The sequence below is a fragment of the Tamandua tetradactyla genome, chromosome 9 (genome assembly GCF_023851605.1).
Source record: "Tamandua tetradactyla isolate mTamTet1 chromosome 9, mTamTet1.pri, whole genome shotgun sequence".
NCBI classification, from domain to species: Eukaryota; Metazoa; Chordata; class Mammalia; order Pilosa; family Myrmecophagidae; genus Tamandua; species Tamandua tetradactyla.
Window position 1 is genome coordinate 4,255,080 of NC_135335.1, and position 15,858 is coordinate 4,270,937.

The window sequence follows — 15,858 nt, forward strand, 5'->3', positions numbered from 1 at the left end:
CCAGACTGAGATGGGCTATAGCCACAAAACACACAGTGGATTTCAAAGACTTAACACAAAAAACAAAAAAAGAATGTAAAATACCTCATCAATTTTCAATATTAATTATGTGATAAAATTATGGTATTTTGGATGTATTGGATTAAGTAAATTTAATTTTACCTTTTCAACTTTTAAAATATGGCTACCAGAAAATTCAAAATTACATATGGGGCTCATATTTCTCTCATGGCAATGTCTGAGTTAAAAGGTTTATACTAATGTTTTAATCTCAAATTAACCCAGAAAGGAGTGAGTTTTCAACTGTATGTATATATTATCACAGTCTCAATACCCATATAAAACACAAAATGATTCAACCCAAAGCTAAGGGTGCTATAAATATGTGTCACTGGACTATGATAGACATTAAAAAAAGTTTAATTCAATTTCTGCCAAACTCCTACAGTAATTATAACAACTGAGTTCAATTTAGCTCTTAACAGATTTCTAAACGAATCAGAGGAGGCTGAAGTACCTTATCATGTTGGGTTTCTTCCAACTGCTTCTTTGCATTTTCAACTTCCCGTAATAGAGAATTCTGAAAAAGATACAGGTAATCCTTTAGTGTCAAGTCTTTACAATGTTGCCTGAAATATAGTATGGCTACATTTCTGTTTAAAAAAATAGAATGCCACAAAAAGGAAATGGCTTATGCAAGCATATTCATGAGCACAGTCACAATCTCAGAGTGAAATGCGGAGGCAATAGCAATTTTTAAAAAATAATTTTTCTTGCCCAATATAAAATTTACTTTTTCACTGATTGAATTTTCTCATTTTAAGTATGTCAAGTTCATGGTATAAGCTATTTTAATCAGTTAAATTGGTTTACACTAGCTTCTACGTTCTGCAATCCATTGGTCACACAAGAAACCTCAAAGTTTCAAATGAATAATTCAAATCTAAGACAAAAATATCCCAACTTCAAGTTTTGTCAACTAATTAAAGAGGTAAGAGTAAGAATTTGGCATGGTGTCTAATAAGGTTTTAGTAATGGGTTTTGTGTTCAACACAATGTACCATACGATTTGGTAGTAATTATGTCTCTCTCCAATGAGCATGACCCCAACCCAAAGTGCCAACCTGAGGAGTTTCTGAGTCTCACCTCTAGGGACATGATTCTAGAACAGCTTTCATTTTGGTAACAAAGTACTCCATGAGGAGCTCTAAGAGTCCAGGCTTAGCACTTTCTCAAACCAAATGAAAAATAAGAAGTAGGGGTGGTTACAGCTACAAATATCTGTTTTTAGTTGATTAAATCATTTCTATTATATCACACTCCTATAGTGTGATTTATAAAGAAATTAACTTCCAATTTAAGAGCAATGAAGGGATTAAAGCAGGGCTAAAAAGAAGATTCTAGTGCAAGGGGTGACAAACTGGAGTCTGCTGGGCAAATGTGCCTGCTTACCTGTTCTGTAAATACAGCTTTACTGGAAAACAGCCATGCACATTCATTTATGTATTATCTGTGACTACTTTCATGCTAGAATGGCATAATTAAGTAGAAGCCTAAAATATTTACTATCTGGCCTTTACAGAAAGTTTGTGGACTCCTACTCTAGAGAATAATAAATGATAAACAATTTCACTTAAATAAAACTGGACATGGCAAATAACAAGCCAATTCTGAGTGGGTAAGTTTGTTGCTTTTCCACTTTAAAGAACAATCCTGATTTTCTGTAGTGGCTGTTCCCCATAATAATGCATCAGCCCCATGAGCAGAACATGAATTTCTTTCTGTCAAGGGTAAGAAACCTGAGTGACGCTCACAGTCTCCTACCTTATCTTCTAGAGCAGCCATTCTCTCTTTAAGATGAAGCTGAAGCCTCTCATTAGATTCTGAAAGAAGTTTATCCACAGTGTCTGATAAACGTTTATTATGCTCTTCATTCATTTTTTCTCTCTGCCTTGCCTAAAACAGGAGAATCAAAAAGTTATGAGCTTACCTTTAGAAAATGCTTATAAGAAAACAGGGGCCTAGACTACAAGCTTTTACAGCAGACACATTAAGTCCAGAGTGGTGATTATTATTTCTGGATTCTGAGAGACTATTTTATATATATAACCTGATATTTAGAGATAAGAGAACAAACCGAACAGGTTGGGGTTAAAGTAATTCAGAACACAGGGGTAAGGAAGACAGTGTCTATATTTTAGAACCATACATACTCTTTGAGACCAATGGAAGAGAGGTTTACTTGATCTGGAACTGGAATTTTCTGTAGTGCATAAACTAATTCAACCTATCTGTACCGGTTGTTTGAACAACTGAAACACAGGAAGCACATAATAAGAAAGAGGTCCTTTAATTGTGTACAGATTATTGTAATGCCTGGAAACATCCTAGAGTATATTAACCAGATAATCAAAAAGTATATTGGCAAACTTCCTTGAGGGAGGGGAGAAAGACTACGGAACTATTAAACCTTACCATCAGGGAATCCCCTGATACGGTGTCAAACTTTAGGGATACCCAAATCAATAGGCCATGCCCTCAATCAAGAGGCTTACTCTTGTGAAGCTTATGTAGGTAGCAAAGAAGCTTAGACTACTTATAGGCAGGCCTAAGAGTTACTTCTGGAGTTCCTCTTTTATTGCTCAGATCTGGCCTCAGTCTCTCTAAGCCCAACTCTGCAAGTGAAATCATTGCCCTCCCCTCTACATGGGACATGACATCCAGGGATGAAAGTCTCCCTGGTGACATGGGAGATGACTCCCAGGGATGAATCCAGACCTGGCACCATGGTATCAACAATTCCATCCTGACCAATAGGGGGAAAAGAAGCATAATTAATAAAGTATCAGTGGCAGAGAGAGTTCAAATAGAGTCAAGAGGCTACTCTGGAGGTTGCTCTTATGCAAAGTTCAGATAGACACTGCTACCTATCATAACCTGCCAACCCCCACCCAGGACCATTCCAGCCAATCCTAAAGAACACCTAGGGCAATCTATAAGATTCCGCAAGGGTTCCATGCAGTAGAGTAACTTTCCAGAAACCTGAAAGCTCCAGGTGGGTCCCTGGTCCAAATAAGTCCTGAAACATAGCCCAACCTCTCCAGAACAACAGATAGCTCCATCTCCTTACCCCATATTAGTGAGAGACCCTCCCAATATAAAAAATTTAGAATTGTGATAGCCCATACAACCCCAAAGAGAGGTATGGAAAGATCAAAGGTGATGGTAGAAGGATACATACAAAGAAGATAGGGATTAACAAATGAATATGAATGCTAAATCATTAAATTGATGTCTCTTTTAGTCTCCAGTATTTTAGAACAGCTAGAAGTAAAAACCTGAAATTGTGAAACTGTAACCCATGTCAAAGTCTGAAATATATTCTACAATTAATTATGGTGCTATGCTTTGAAATTTATAACTTTTGTATATATGTTATTTTCACATGAAAAAAAGTCGGCTGTGATGATAAAAAAGTATTTAAGCCCTCTAGCCTCCTATATTCTAGAGCTGTGAGAAGGAAAAACCCAAGAGGATTGTCTGGTAGCCCATGACAAACTCTAGGATCTATCCTGTAAGCACTTTTTGAAGAGTGCTTTGAAAACTATTGCTGTTTTATTTCTTTGCTTTGTATGTATGTTATATTATACAATAAAAAAAGTTTTAAAAAAGTTATGAGCTTCAAATAAAAGTTACAATCATGATTTTAAAAGTACTGAAAACTAACAATGTGAGTTACAAACATGCCATCGTCCCCTGAGCTTTCCTTTCCCCATGGTCGTCTTTTGTGGCCTTTTGTGGGAAGAGCAAACATGGCTTATATGCCCAGGGGAATGCAGGGATGAGTCTTCAGAGATCACTTATCAGAAGTTCCCATTGGTTCTGTTAAACCAAGCACTCAGGGGGCCTCAGGAATGTCACCAGCTATTAACTATTAAATGGACTTAGAGGGCAGATTTACAAGCAGAAACCAGCATATTTTTAAGGGATCACTTTATGTCACACTGGTAGAATTTATCCTTGTGTAAATAAAATCTTAGGTCTGGAATCAAGGGGAAAAGTTAATGTACAAACAAAAGGTTAAAAAATCAGTGGTAGAATTCCCTGCCCGGGCCTCGGCTGGCTTTGCCTTCGTCATGGCCACCCCGCAGTGGCCTTTCCATCTGGTAGTGTTCGGAGCCTCTGGCTTCACCGGCCAGTTCGTGACCGAAGAGGTAGCCGGGAGCAGGTGGTGCCCGAGCAGGGCTCCCGCCTGCCCTGGGCGGTGGCGGGCCGCTGCCGGGAGAAGCTGCAGCGAGTGCTGGAGAAGGCTGCGCTGAAGCTGGGAAGACCAACACTACCTTCTGAAGTTGGAATAATAATTTGTGATATCACTAATCCAGCCTCACTTGATGAAATGGCTAAACAGGCAACAGTTGCCTCAGTTATGTAGGACCATATCGATTTTATGGTGAACCTGTGGTAAAAGCATGTATTGAAAATGGAGCTAGCTGTATCGACATCTCTGGAGAACCTCAGTTTCTAGAACTGATGTATTGGAAATACCATGAGAAAGCTGCAGAAAAGGGGGTTTATATCATTGGAAGCAGTGGCTTTGACTCTATTCCAGCAGATCTGGGCGTACTATATACCAGAAATAAAATGAATGGTACCTTGACTGCTGTGGAAAGTTTCTTGACTATACATTCAGGACCTGAGGGATTGTGCATTCATGATGGTACCTGGAAGTCAGCAGTTTATGGTTTTGGAGATCAAAGTAATTTGAAAAAGCTACGAAATGAGTCAAACCTGAAACCTGTTCCATTCGTTGGTACAAAATTGAAAAGAAGGTGGCCAATTTCATACTGTAGAGAACTCAGTACATATGCCATTCCTTTCTTGGGAGCTGATGTATCTGTTGTGAAACGTACTCAGCGTTACTTGCATGAAAATTTAGAGGAATCACCAGTTCAGTATGCTGCTTATGTCACTGTGGGAGGCATCACCTCTGTTATTAAGCTGATGTTTGCAGGACTTTTCTTTTTGTTCTTTGTGAGGTTTAGCATCGGAAGGCAACTTCTCATAAAATTCCATGGCTCTTCTCCTTTGGTTATTTTTCAAAACAAGGCCCAACACAAAAACAGATTGATGCCTCATCATTTACAATGACGTTCTCTGGTCAAGGATACAGCCAAGGCCTTTGTACCGATAAGAGTAAACCCAATGTCAGAATTTGTACTCAGGTGAAAGGACCAGAGGCTGGCTATGTAGCTACCCCCATAGCCATGGTGCAGGCAGCCATGACTCTTCTGAATGATGCCTCTGATCTTCCTAAGGTGGGTGGGGTCTTCACACCTGCAGCAGCTTTCTCCAGAACGAAGTTGATTGACAGACTCAACCAACGTGGCATTGAATTTAGTGTCATTAGCAGTTCTGAAGTCTAAAATTTGAAGAATTAACCAGTCATAAAATGCATGAATTAACAGCTTCTGTATTTGATATTTGAAATTCTTCTTTAATCCTGCCTGACCATATGTGGAAAAGATTGTGAAATCTAAAATACCTACAAATTAAAAATAGGACATTGTAATAACTTACTCTAAATTTCAAATTTCAGCTGATTTTGTAGACATTTTATTGCTTATGAGAGAACACTAATATTTGACTTAACTTTTTCATTGAAGTATTAATGATAAATTTTTATAGATGAGCTGGCAGACAGATGGTGGAGTAATTGTCCCTATCTGTGTTGCTAATAGCAATTCCTCAATGAGGGTACCCTGGGCTGGCATTCATTTAGGGCAGTAACTGCTACTTTCCTGGTCAGGCTATTGAAAGAAATCTGACTAGAATGGAAACCAATGAATTTCTCCATGTGTTGTGCGGGTCTTCACTAAATGAAACTGCACTTTTTGGTATCTTAGCCAAGTTTTTCACCTGTCTACACTGATTTTGGACTGCTATCTAAGTTGAATAATAAAGGGTTGTCATTTGAATGGTGGTTTGTGTGTATGTACCTACCTAGGTATTTCAGTAGTGGTACAAATGTGCTGCTTAAGGGGTTTGACCTGTTTACTGCTATTAATTAGGTTTGTTATTCTTTCTTTCCCTGGTTCTGTACCTGTAATTTGTATTTAAAATATACAGCATATGCATTTCTATTGATTTTCACTGTGTAAGCATATTTTTCTCTGATTTACTTTTGTATTTTAACAAGGTTTTTCACTGAAACCCTAAAATAAAACAAAAGGACTTTTGCTTTTGTAACAAGCATCAAAAGCAAAAAAAAAAAAAAAAAAAAAAAAATCAGTGGTAATTGAGACTTTCACATCTTTTATAATGAATGTGTTTTTAAAAAACTATACATAATTACCTCAAGAAATTGAAAAATGTAGTGGTGAAGTTGATAAGCCTGTGTTTGATGAACCATAAACAATTTCATGGTTTAAAACCATATAGGGTCGGATGGGCCACAGTGGCCCAGGTTCAATTCCCGGTGCCTGCCAATGCGAAAAAAAAAAACCCAGCAGAAAAAACCATATAGTATCTTTGTGGCCCCATATCCTCGGTGGACTCAGTGATTCTTGGAGCGGCATGCGGACGGGTCACAGGAGACAGCAAAGGGGCCTTTGGGCCCCACACCTGCCTCTACATCCCCACCTCCCCACAGCCTGTGGGTGCCAAGGGTCCTCCCAAGCAAGAGGATGGCTAGGCAGTGGCTAAGACGCAGCTGTGAGTCAGGATGTCTCAACAGGAACAGCACTTCCACAAGAACAGCCGTGTGACCTTGATGCTACTCTGGTGCATCCAATGCCCTCAAGTGTAAACGTAGGGTCGCTGTGCGGAGTAAATGCCCAGTACTCAGAATAAAGCCTGACATGTAACGGCTGTTAGCCTCTAGAGAGAGCCAGCTACCATAAGATGGACAGTGTCTGATAATATGTTTAGAAAACTGTGCTGATTTTTAATCAGGATTTGATTATGTTTAAGCAAAACAATTTACAATTTACCTTTGATTGCCTTAAATTATAAACATTATCCCTATTGTAACACCAGACCTTCAAAACTCTATAAACCAGTTCTGAAAGTTATGAGGTATATTCCCATGATATGTGAAAATGTCATTCTTTGCCTATGGAGTGCACGTGTGTGTGCATTGGAAGGTGGGGGTAACTGTCCAATGGGCAAGTTCTTCATGGAAGTCACAATCATTTCGCAGAAGCTCTGGAGTTAATGGGCCAAAGCATGGATTTATGTTGAAAACACAATCTGTTGGCCTTGCATTAATGTCACACATTCTGCACGGGCTGCGACGAAGTGCTTCAGGGTTCCTCCTTTCACCCCAAACCACCAGGCAGGCCTGGTGCCAGCTGGACCTGGAGCCACTTTTAGCTGAATCCCTGTTTCCTGGGCAGTCCATATTGACATCTGCCCAACACTTTCAGGGAAAGCTCTTGGGATCCAGCTGATACACACCTCTACTACCATGCTCTCCAAATGCTCTTTACTGTAGCTCAGCTATAGCTGTTCTCCTGCTCAGGATCTATCTCTGTATAAACCTTTGGGTTTTGGTAACAGTGAGATATTTCAGGATAGAGGTCAGGCTATGACGTGACTTGGGGACTTCACTGCCATATCCTAAGTGGGTAGACTAGTTGCCTAGGATGACACGTCTGACTCTGTTTCAGGGGATCCCCACGCAAGGTGAGCACGGAACAGCTTCCCCTAACAAGCTAAAAGGGCTAGCAAGAAGCCCTCTGAGCCTTGGGGATCTCATGTACCCTGGCGTTATCACCTCTGGGCACCACTTTATGCTGTTGCCACCAATACTGACATTACAGTGTCCACATGCAGGATGTGCTCACCGGCAGAGGACTAACAGATAAGTCCACAAAGTAAATGCACACGACAGGACTCAAGATGAAGGGCCACCATCTGAGTTGGGGGTATGAAGAAAAGCGCAGAGGCCACACTGTCCTGGGCATGTGAGCTCAGTGCTCTCTCCACCACCGTAGTTGAAAACATACCCGCTGCAGCTCCTGGTTCTTTTCCTCCAACTGCGCCTCCATCTGTCGTAACCTTTCTTCGATGTTGCCGTGTCTCTCTTCAGCCTGTTAGCAAAAGCCATGTAAGGTGAGATGCCTGACGACATGACTGACAGCAGGCTGTACACTACTGGAGCAGCAACAAGCATAACATGCTGTGCGGGAACTATTTGTCAACTACGTTAAATGGAAAGCGTTTACTTACTTCCATCTACATTTCCTACGTGGCTCCATGTGTTAAACCGTGAAGCAATCCGTCCTCTCATAACAGTGATTCTGAGGCATAGCTGGTGGTGGGACTAACTTTGTGAGCGAAAAATGTGCATTTCACCCCACCCCCATGACAAATCTCAATGGATTCATTTTTCCTCCATCCTTAGATTGCTTCTGGTTAGTAAGCATGAAAAGCAGAAAGCAGCAAGCACAAACAAGGATCAAGATACAAATTCTACCTTCCTAAGCTTGGAAGTAAGTTCGAACAGTTTAGCTTCCTTAGCGGCAGAGTTCCCAGGAGACAAAAGGTCAGACTACAAAGCCAACAAGGCACAGGAAAAACGACAGGGGAGGAAAGAAACCAAGACTTTAAAAGCAGATCACAGGGGGAGAGAAAGGTTCTTTTACGGATGTGAGCAATACAAAAAGGAAAAGGTGTGGGCGGCACTTAAAGCGACCTAACATCAGCCCTGACCAGGAGGCTCCCATTCCTCCTTCTAGCCCCTTTTCCTGCACTCCGACCCTTCACCAAGCACTCGCTCAGCTCTACATGGGTGAGACTAACTGCCTCAGAAGCTTGGACACTGCATGCCCTCTTGCCTAAGGGCCTCTGCTCATGCTGTTCCTTATGCCTGAAAAAGATTTATAAAACCTCTGCCTGGAGGGTGCTTACTGGCATTGCAGAGTTCACAGTCTTAGCAAAAGCTTTTCCCATGTTGAGGAAGACAGGGCTGTTTGCCCTGTTAGGTGCTTCCAGAGCATGCTATGTGGCTACGCTTGCCAGAGGACTATTCCATCATTTGGAAATTACCTGTCTATCTGTTTGCTTCCCCCAGTGGACTGAGGGTAGGGGCTGTGTCTTATACATGCCCAGCCATTACATGTCAAACAAATGGATAGACCGACTGCTTAAAATTTTGTCTACTACAAATTTATTTTGAATTTCTCTAATAGAAGACTGCATTTTCCAATTTCTTAGAAAAACTCTACCCTCATTTTACACAACGCTTCCATTCTGTGCTCTGAACTGTTGTTTTAGATAACTCTTAGGTCAAGCACACCGTGGACAAACAGCAGATATCTGACAAATTAGGGGGAAATTAATTTAGGAATGACAAAAAAGAGGAAAACACCTAACATTTAAAAAGCTGTGCATCTCAAAAAAATAAACCTGAGCTGTTTCATGGCTTTCGGTACACTGACTTAAGAACCACGAATCAAGGGTCAAGGACAAATCAGAATTCGAATACAATCCTCACAGCTGACCCAAGCAAAACCCGAGGTACCACCTTTGATAGGGCTGCCACCCTCTGGGCCAGCTCCGCTTCCACCTCGGGGAGGGTCTCTGCTTTCCTCAGAGTCTGCTGCAGCTTCTGCTCGGCCAGTTCCAGGCGTTCTTGCAACTGGCGGTTTTTATCCTCGGTCTGTAAAACCGAAGTTGAACATCAAAGTGCAGCAAATCTTCTAGCCATTTACATTTTTAATAAAGTGAAACAAAATTCAAATTCAGCCATATATTAAATTAGTAATGATGGAAGCATTACTTTTTTGACAGATGCCTTAACATGAAGCTTTACTTTCTGTTAGGAGTATATACCAGCCTCCTTGGGCTGAATTTTTTTTTTTAATTACTATTTTTTTTAAACAAAACAACATACAAACACGAACATCCTTACCATATGACCATTCCATTCTTGGTATATAATCAATGACTCATAATACCATCACATACTTGTATATTCATCACCAAGATCATTTCTTGGAACATTTGCATCAATTCAGTAAAATAAAAAGAAAAAAGAAAAAAACTCATACATAGCATACCCTTATCCCTCCCTCTCATTGACTGCTAGAATTTCCATCTATTCAATATATTTTAGCCTTTGTTTCCCCTATTTTTTTCCTATACTCCCTTTCATTGATCACTAGCATTTCAATTTACTACATTTATTTTAACACTTGTTCCCCCTATTATTTATTTATTTTTAATCCATGTGTTTTGCTCATCTGTCCACACCATAGATAAAAGGAGCATCAGACACAAGGGTTTCACAACCACACAGTCACACTGAGAGAGCTATGTCATTATATAATCATCTTCAAGAAACATGGCTACTGGAACACAGCTCTATATTTTCAGATACTTCCCTCCAGCCTCTCCAATATATCTTAACTAAAAAGATGATATCTATTTAATGCGAAAGAATAACCTCCAGGATAACCTCTCTACTCTGTTTGAAATCTCTCAGCCACTGACACTTTATTCTGTCTCATTTCTCTTTCCCCTTTCGGTCGACAAGGCTTTCTCATTTCCTTGATGCTGAGTCCCGGCTCATTCTAGGATTTCTGTCCCATGTTGCCAGGGAGGTTTACACCCCTAAGAGTCATGTCCCATGTAGAGAGGGGGAGGGCAGTGAGTTTGCTTGTCATGTTGGCTGAGAGAGAAAGGCCACAACTGAGAAACAAAAGAGGTTTTCGGGGGGTGACTCTAAGGCCTAATTTTAAGTAGACTTAGCCTATCCTTTGTGGGGATAAGTTTTGTATGAACAAACCCCAAGATTGAAGGCTCAGCTTATTGCTTTGGTTATCCCCACTGCTTGTAAGAATATCAGGAATTCTCCACATGGGGAAGTTGAATTTTCCCCCTTTCTCACCTTAGGCTGACTTCTAATGCACAAGACACGTTTTACCAAAGTACTTGGTTTTCCTCAATACCCTAAGAGAATCTCTTTTTACAAACATAGGTTCTCATACACTACGGAAAACTAGTTTTCTGTTGATGCTTGTTCATTCTTATCGACAAGTTAAGGTGAAAAAGGTTCAGTACTAACCTTTCTTCAAAAACAACCAAACATTTCTTGAGGGTAATACAACTCACAAGCAGAGTGTGTGTGTGTTTAAGCAAATGTCTAATCAAATGCTGGTCAAGATATATTTTTTAAATATACCACTACTCTTTCTAAAAACTTTCCTGCTCCAAAACAAATTTCTATGTAGATAACTTAGAATATAGATTTTTTTAAAAAAGGAAAATTTTTTAAAATCACCTATAAATTCAAGTTCCTGAGAGGGTAATATTTGTTTATATACAGCACTCCTCTTCTTACTATGTGAATATATCTATATATATGCATACATATATCAATCTGCCTTTTAAAATCATCATCAGTGTGATATCTTACATGTTATTAAATATCATTCCACCACATCATTTTAAGGCTGCTTAATATTTTATTTTTATAACACACTTTATAAAATACCAGACAAACTCACTCTACTTTCAAGAAGTCCAATTTAGGTTTTTCTGGTTAACTCTTGATTATCTAACCCTACACAGAAATAGGAATGGAATGGCCTCCCAAACCACAGGAGTACAAATTCTTACTACAGGCTTCATTTTTAAATTTGTCATTTGTCACTGTTCCCCAGTTTCCAACAAGTAGTCAAAGTGCCCCAGATTCTTCGCCACTCTGCATCCTTTCGTAATGGAATCATCCAACACAGGCCTTCTGTGACCAACTTCTTCCACTTGGCCTATGTTCTCAGAGCTCTTCCGTGCTATAGCAGGTATCAGTACTTCATTTATTTTTGATGGGGAATAATGTTTCGTGGTATAGATTCAGTATGTTTTGCTTATCCATTTATCAGTTCATGGGCTTTTGGATTCTTTCCACATTTCGGCTGCTGTGAATACTGCTGATATGAAAATCATGTACAAATTTTGTGTAGATAAATGTATTCATTAACTTGGTATATATACCTAGGAGTGGAATTGCTGGGTCATATGGTAACTCTGTGTTTAATATTTTAAGGAATTGCCAAACTGTTTTCCAGTGTAGTTGAACAATTTTACAACTGCAACAGCAATATGGAGTTTCAAATATTTGTTTTCTGTCTTTTTTATTTTAACCATCTTAGTGGGTGTGAGGTGGTGTCTTGTGGTTTTGTTTTGCATTTCCCTAATGACTAATGATGTTGAGCATCTTTGCGTGTGCTTATTGTCCTATTACATACATTTCTGGAGAAAGGTATATTCAAATCCTTTGCTCATTTAAAAAAAATGGGTTGTCTTTTTATTATTGAGTTGTAAGAGTTCTCCATGTCTACTGGGTACAAGGCCATTGTCAGGTATGTGGTTTGCAATTATTGTCTTCCATTTCTTATGCTGCTTATCATTTTGTTGATAGTGTACTTTAAGGCACAGATGTCTATAATTTTGACTATCTTTTGTTGTCTTGTGTTCTTTTGGTATTATATTTTTAAAAAAAGTATTAATCCAAAAAAAAGTGGTAATAAGCATCAGGTTAGCTTTCAATTAAAACAAGAAACAAAACAAGCAAGACCAATGAGTGCAGCTCCACACGGCAGTTAAAACAGATCTTATAGGGCGGGCCACAGTGGCTCAGTAGCAGAGTTCTCGCCTGCTGTGCCGGAGACCCGGGTTTGATTCCCGGTGCCTGCCCATGCAAAAAAAAAAAGACAGATCTTATAACCAAAACGCAGAATCTGAGGCAACCCACACTTGCTGATCATCATATTCAAAGACCATAAAAAACTTTATACTTAAAGTTGATTTCCAACATGAAAAGTCACAAGAATAAGGTCTTTAATTTCATTAATAATGAATTAATAAGAGCCAGACAAAGTCTCATGAAAACTGTTACCTGTCGATGCATAGAGTCTTTATTTGCAATTTCATTTTCAAGTTTATCATTGAGGTCATGCACAGATGTAGCTTCACGCTGTGCAGCGAGGTAGCGTTTTTCAAGAGTGGTGATTCTCTCTTCCATGTCTTCCTTTTGGGCCATAGCCTAAAGTAGGTGTGACAGAGGAAGAACAAAGGTCAGGTGATCAACATATAGCATATTCATATATTTAAATAAAGAAAAGAAAATCTGGACTAAGCCATAAATATAAAATCAAATATAAAATTAGTATCCTCAATTTTTTCTTTTCTTTTTGGCATGAGCAGGCTCCGGGAATCGAACCCAGGTCTCCAGCCCAATAGGTGAGAATTCTGACACCGAGCCACTACTGCACCACCCTACCCTCAACATTAAACTGAAGGAAATGTCAATTTTCTCAAGTAGGAATGAAAATGTATCTATCTCAAGTATCATAAATATTCACCCATCTGATCAGCAAGGATCTTAACAGTCTTTACACTATGTCTGGCTATTCAGTTTCTGTCTTTTTCTACACATCACAAAAGAATATGTATAATACCATATCCCAACAATGCAAGAATGCAAGGAGATTAAGGAAGCCACAGCCTACGTCTGCTTTGCCCTACAGAGGGGCTTGTGCAGGACAGAGGGAGACCTCTGAGCGGACACAACAGTAAAAGAGACACAAGGTTCACTTCCATAAGTAAAGAACTGGACAAAATCTCATGCAAATTCCATAAAATTCAAGAATATTAACGAATGGAAACAGAAGTCAAAATGTAGTTAAATTGGAATCAACCCCATAAAGCCTTCTTCTATAGCAAAATTATACTATATAGTATCAAACACTGAGACTAGGACCAGAACTTCTCCATCTTGCAATTCCAGACATTGCCCCTGCAATTCAGATTTGAAGTCCTTCCCTATTTACAAAATGAGTAATGTCAGTGAAGTCTTAATATAAATATTTCAGTTTTTGAAAGAAGAATCTCAAAGTTCCCTGCTTATTAATAAATCATTATTATCAAATAATATAACTTAATGGATTATGCAATATATGCAAAATGTCTCTGCATGTACAATGTCTCTTGTTCTGAATTCTTGTATAAAGTTCCTTTCATTAAACTACTGAACTGAAGCAAACCTGTTCTGTATGTGCCTTCTACTGGCTGAACGGGCCTCTCAGGCACCACGACAGATTCAAGTATAGGAGGAGGGGCAGGAGAAGTATCCAGCCCTCAACTGTTGTTAAAATGAAGATTAGTCAGTTTCTCATAAATCATTATAGAGGCAGGAGTGAGTAACATAGACAGCAATAACTTCTACAGTGTTATCCTAACTACCCAGGTATGAGCATATGTACACACACTGCCCGTCTGACCCCTGACTGCTTGTAGCAGCAGAGCAGCAGGGACCATGCGCCTGCCAGCAAGGCTGCCTCAGCCCCGTCCACAGACCTCGCGCAGGGCACCTGAAGGGAACCCACCCATCCATGATCTGTTCATTTACTGTGTAAGTATCAGAAAGAAATCCAAGCATAAAGAAGAATAAATGAGAAAGCCTACAGTTATAAAGATGAGTTCCTCTTAAAAACAAGGAACCCCAAACTATAGCATTAACTTCAGAGCAGCACTGGTGGAGGCAATCTTGTGTCCACTGTGCTGCCACCGGTAAACCAACTGGTTGATGCCCTCCCCCTGCCCACCCCACACCTTCGAAGACCTCTAGGAAAGGAGGCATGACCACAGCGGGTGGCTCTGGCAGGCTCACAGCTCTGCTCTGCTCCTCCCCTACTTAAACAATAATCCAAAGTTCCTGGACAGCAGGGGACAGAATGAGTGAACACCAATTAACCTGCACATCCAAACGATCAATGTAACATCAGTGTTTACACTGTCTTGGGAACACTCACTTCGCGGACATCTCTTTGCAGTTTTGTGTTCATTTCCTCAGATTTGATGAGATCTTTTCTGGCGGTGTCAAGATCTTCTTCCAGCTCTGCCACATGACTAGAGAGGGCGGCCAGCCGCTCCTTCATTTGGCCCTGCTCTCTGGACTGCTTGTCTATGATTTCTTGAAGCTCAATTACCTTAGCAAGGTCTTCCTCGTGGCTTAAAGAGCCATCAGAAGATCTCTATTGGGAAAAAAAAAATCCTAAAATAGCCTTGTATGGTGAACTATGACATAAAAGACTACAGTGAAACAAGTAAAATAAAAACTGGTTCATGCAATCCATGAGCTTAACACTGCGCTGACGACTACCAAGGCTGCAAGCAGAAGCCTGACCGACAGCTTCCAAAGAGTCTCACACATGGACCGCAGCCAAATTGAGTTAGAAAAAAAAAAAATGAAGTGAAAGCCATAAGGACTTGCCTTTCCATTCGTGCTTGGTGTATTTTCTTCTTCATGGTTTACATCAAGCATCCCATCTGTGAGTATTTTCTTCTGATTATTCTGTTCTTTAAGAATCATTAGCTAAAACCAAAAATTTGAATATGAGAGTAAAATACCTTATTTAAGAGAAGTAAGTAAAGATAGCAAAACTCCTTTTAAAAAAACACAACTGTAAATGTTAAACACAGTACGGGAAAAAACATATGGCAGTATCATTCATCTTGAAAACACTCAAATGGTTAAAATTTCACTGAGTTTACTATTCTAATGGACAAATGGGTACTCAAAGATTATGAAATAAAAGTCTTGTTTACTAACTGGTTGAAATGACCCAGAAAGTTTGGTCCTCAATCTGAAAGAAAAATAACATCTGATATCCACTACTATAGCCATCAGACACTTTTTAAAAGTAAGGTATAAAAATTAAAAGCCTTCCCAATTCAAATCATATGATGATTTATCGAGCTTACCTCTTTATGTGTGGCACCTAATTCTTCTTCTAACAAACTACACCTCTCAAGTGCCACTCGCAGTCGCTCCCTCACCTGAAAACGAAAGAG

The 15,858-nt window shown here is 39.7% G+C and overlaps 1 protein-coding gene and 1 pseudogene across 8 annotated transcripts in view; one reads left to right on the forward strand and one right to left on the reverse strand.

The window, feature by feature from the left end:
• The window catches only part of PPFIA1 (PPFI scaffold protein A1), a 171,007-nt gene that overhangs the window by 50,955 nt on the left and 104,194 nt on the right, over nucleotides 1-15,858 (reverse strand). For 5 of the 8 annotated variants that reach the window (XM_077115419.1, XM_077115412.1, XM_077115411.1 and 2 more), the window contains exons 5-13: nucleotides 15,769-15,843; nucleotides 15,278-15,379; nucleotides 14,817-15,038; nucleotides 12,902-13,048; nucleotides 9,527-9,661; nucleotides 8,477-8,551; nucleotides 8,007-8,090; nucleotides 1,825-1,956; nucleotides 518-580 (exon numbers count right to left, since the gene is read on the reverse strand). In XM_077115419.1, the coding sequence (XP_076971534.1) occupies nucleotides 518-580; nucleotides 1,825-1,956; nucleotides 8,007-8,090; nucleotides 8,477-8,551; nucleotides 9,527-9,661; nucleotides 12,902-13,048; nucleotides 14,817-15,038; nucleotides 15,278-15,379; nucleotides 15,769-15,843 (1,035 nt within the window). The remainder of the gene's footprint in view (nucleotides 1-517; nucleotides 581-1,824; nucleotides 1,957-8,006; nucleotides 8,091-8,476; nucleotides 8,552-9,526; nucleotides 9,662-12,901; nucleotides 13,049-14,816; nucleotides 15,039-15,277; nucleotides 15,380-15,768; nucleotides 15,844-15,858) is intronic. The other 3 variants (XM_077115416.1, XM_077115417.1, XM_077115418.1) reach the window with 2 other exon arrangements.
• Nucleotides 4,103-5,975, forward strand: LOC143646486 (saccharopine dehydrogenase-like oxidoreductase pseudogene; annotated as a pseudogene).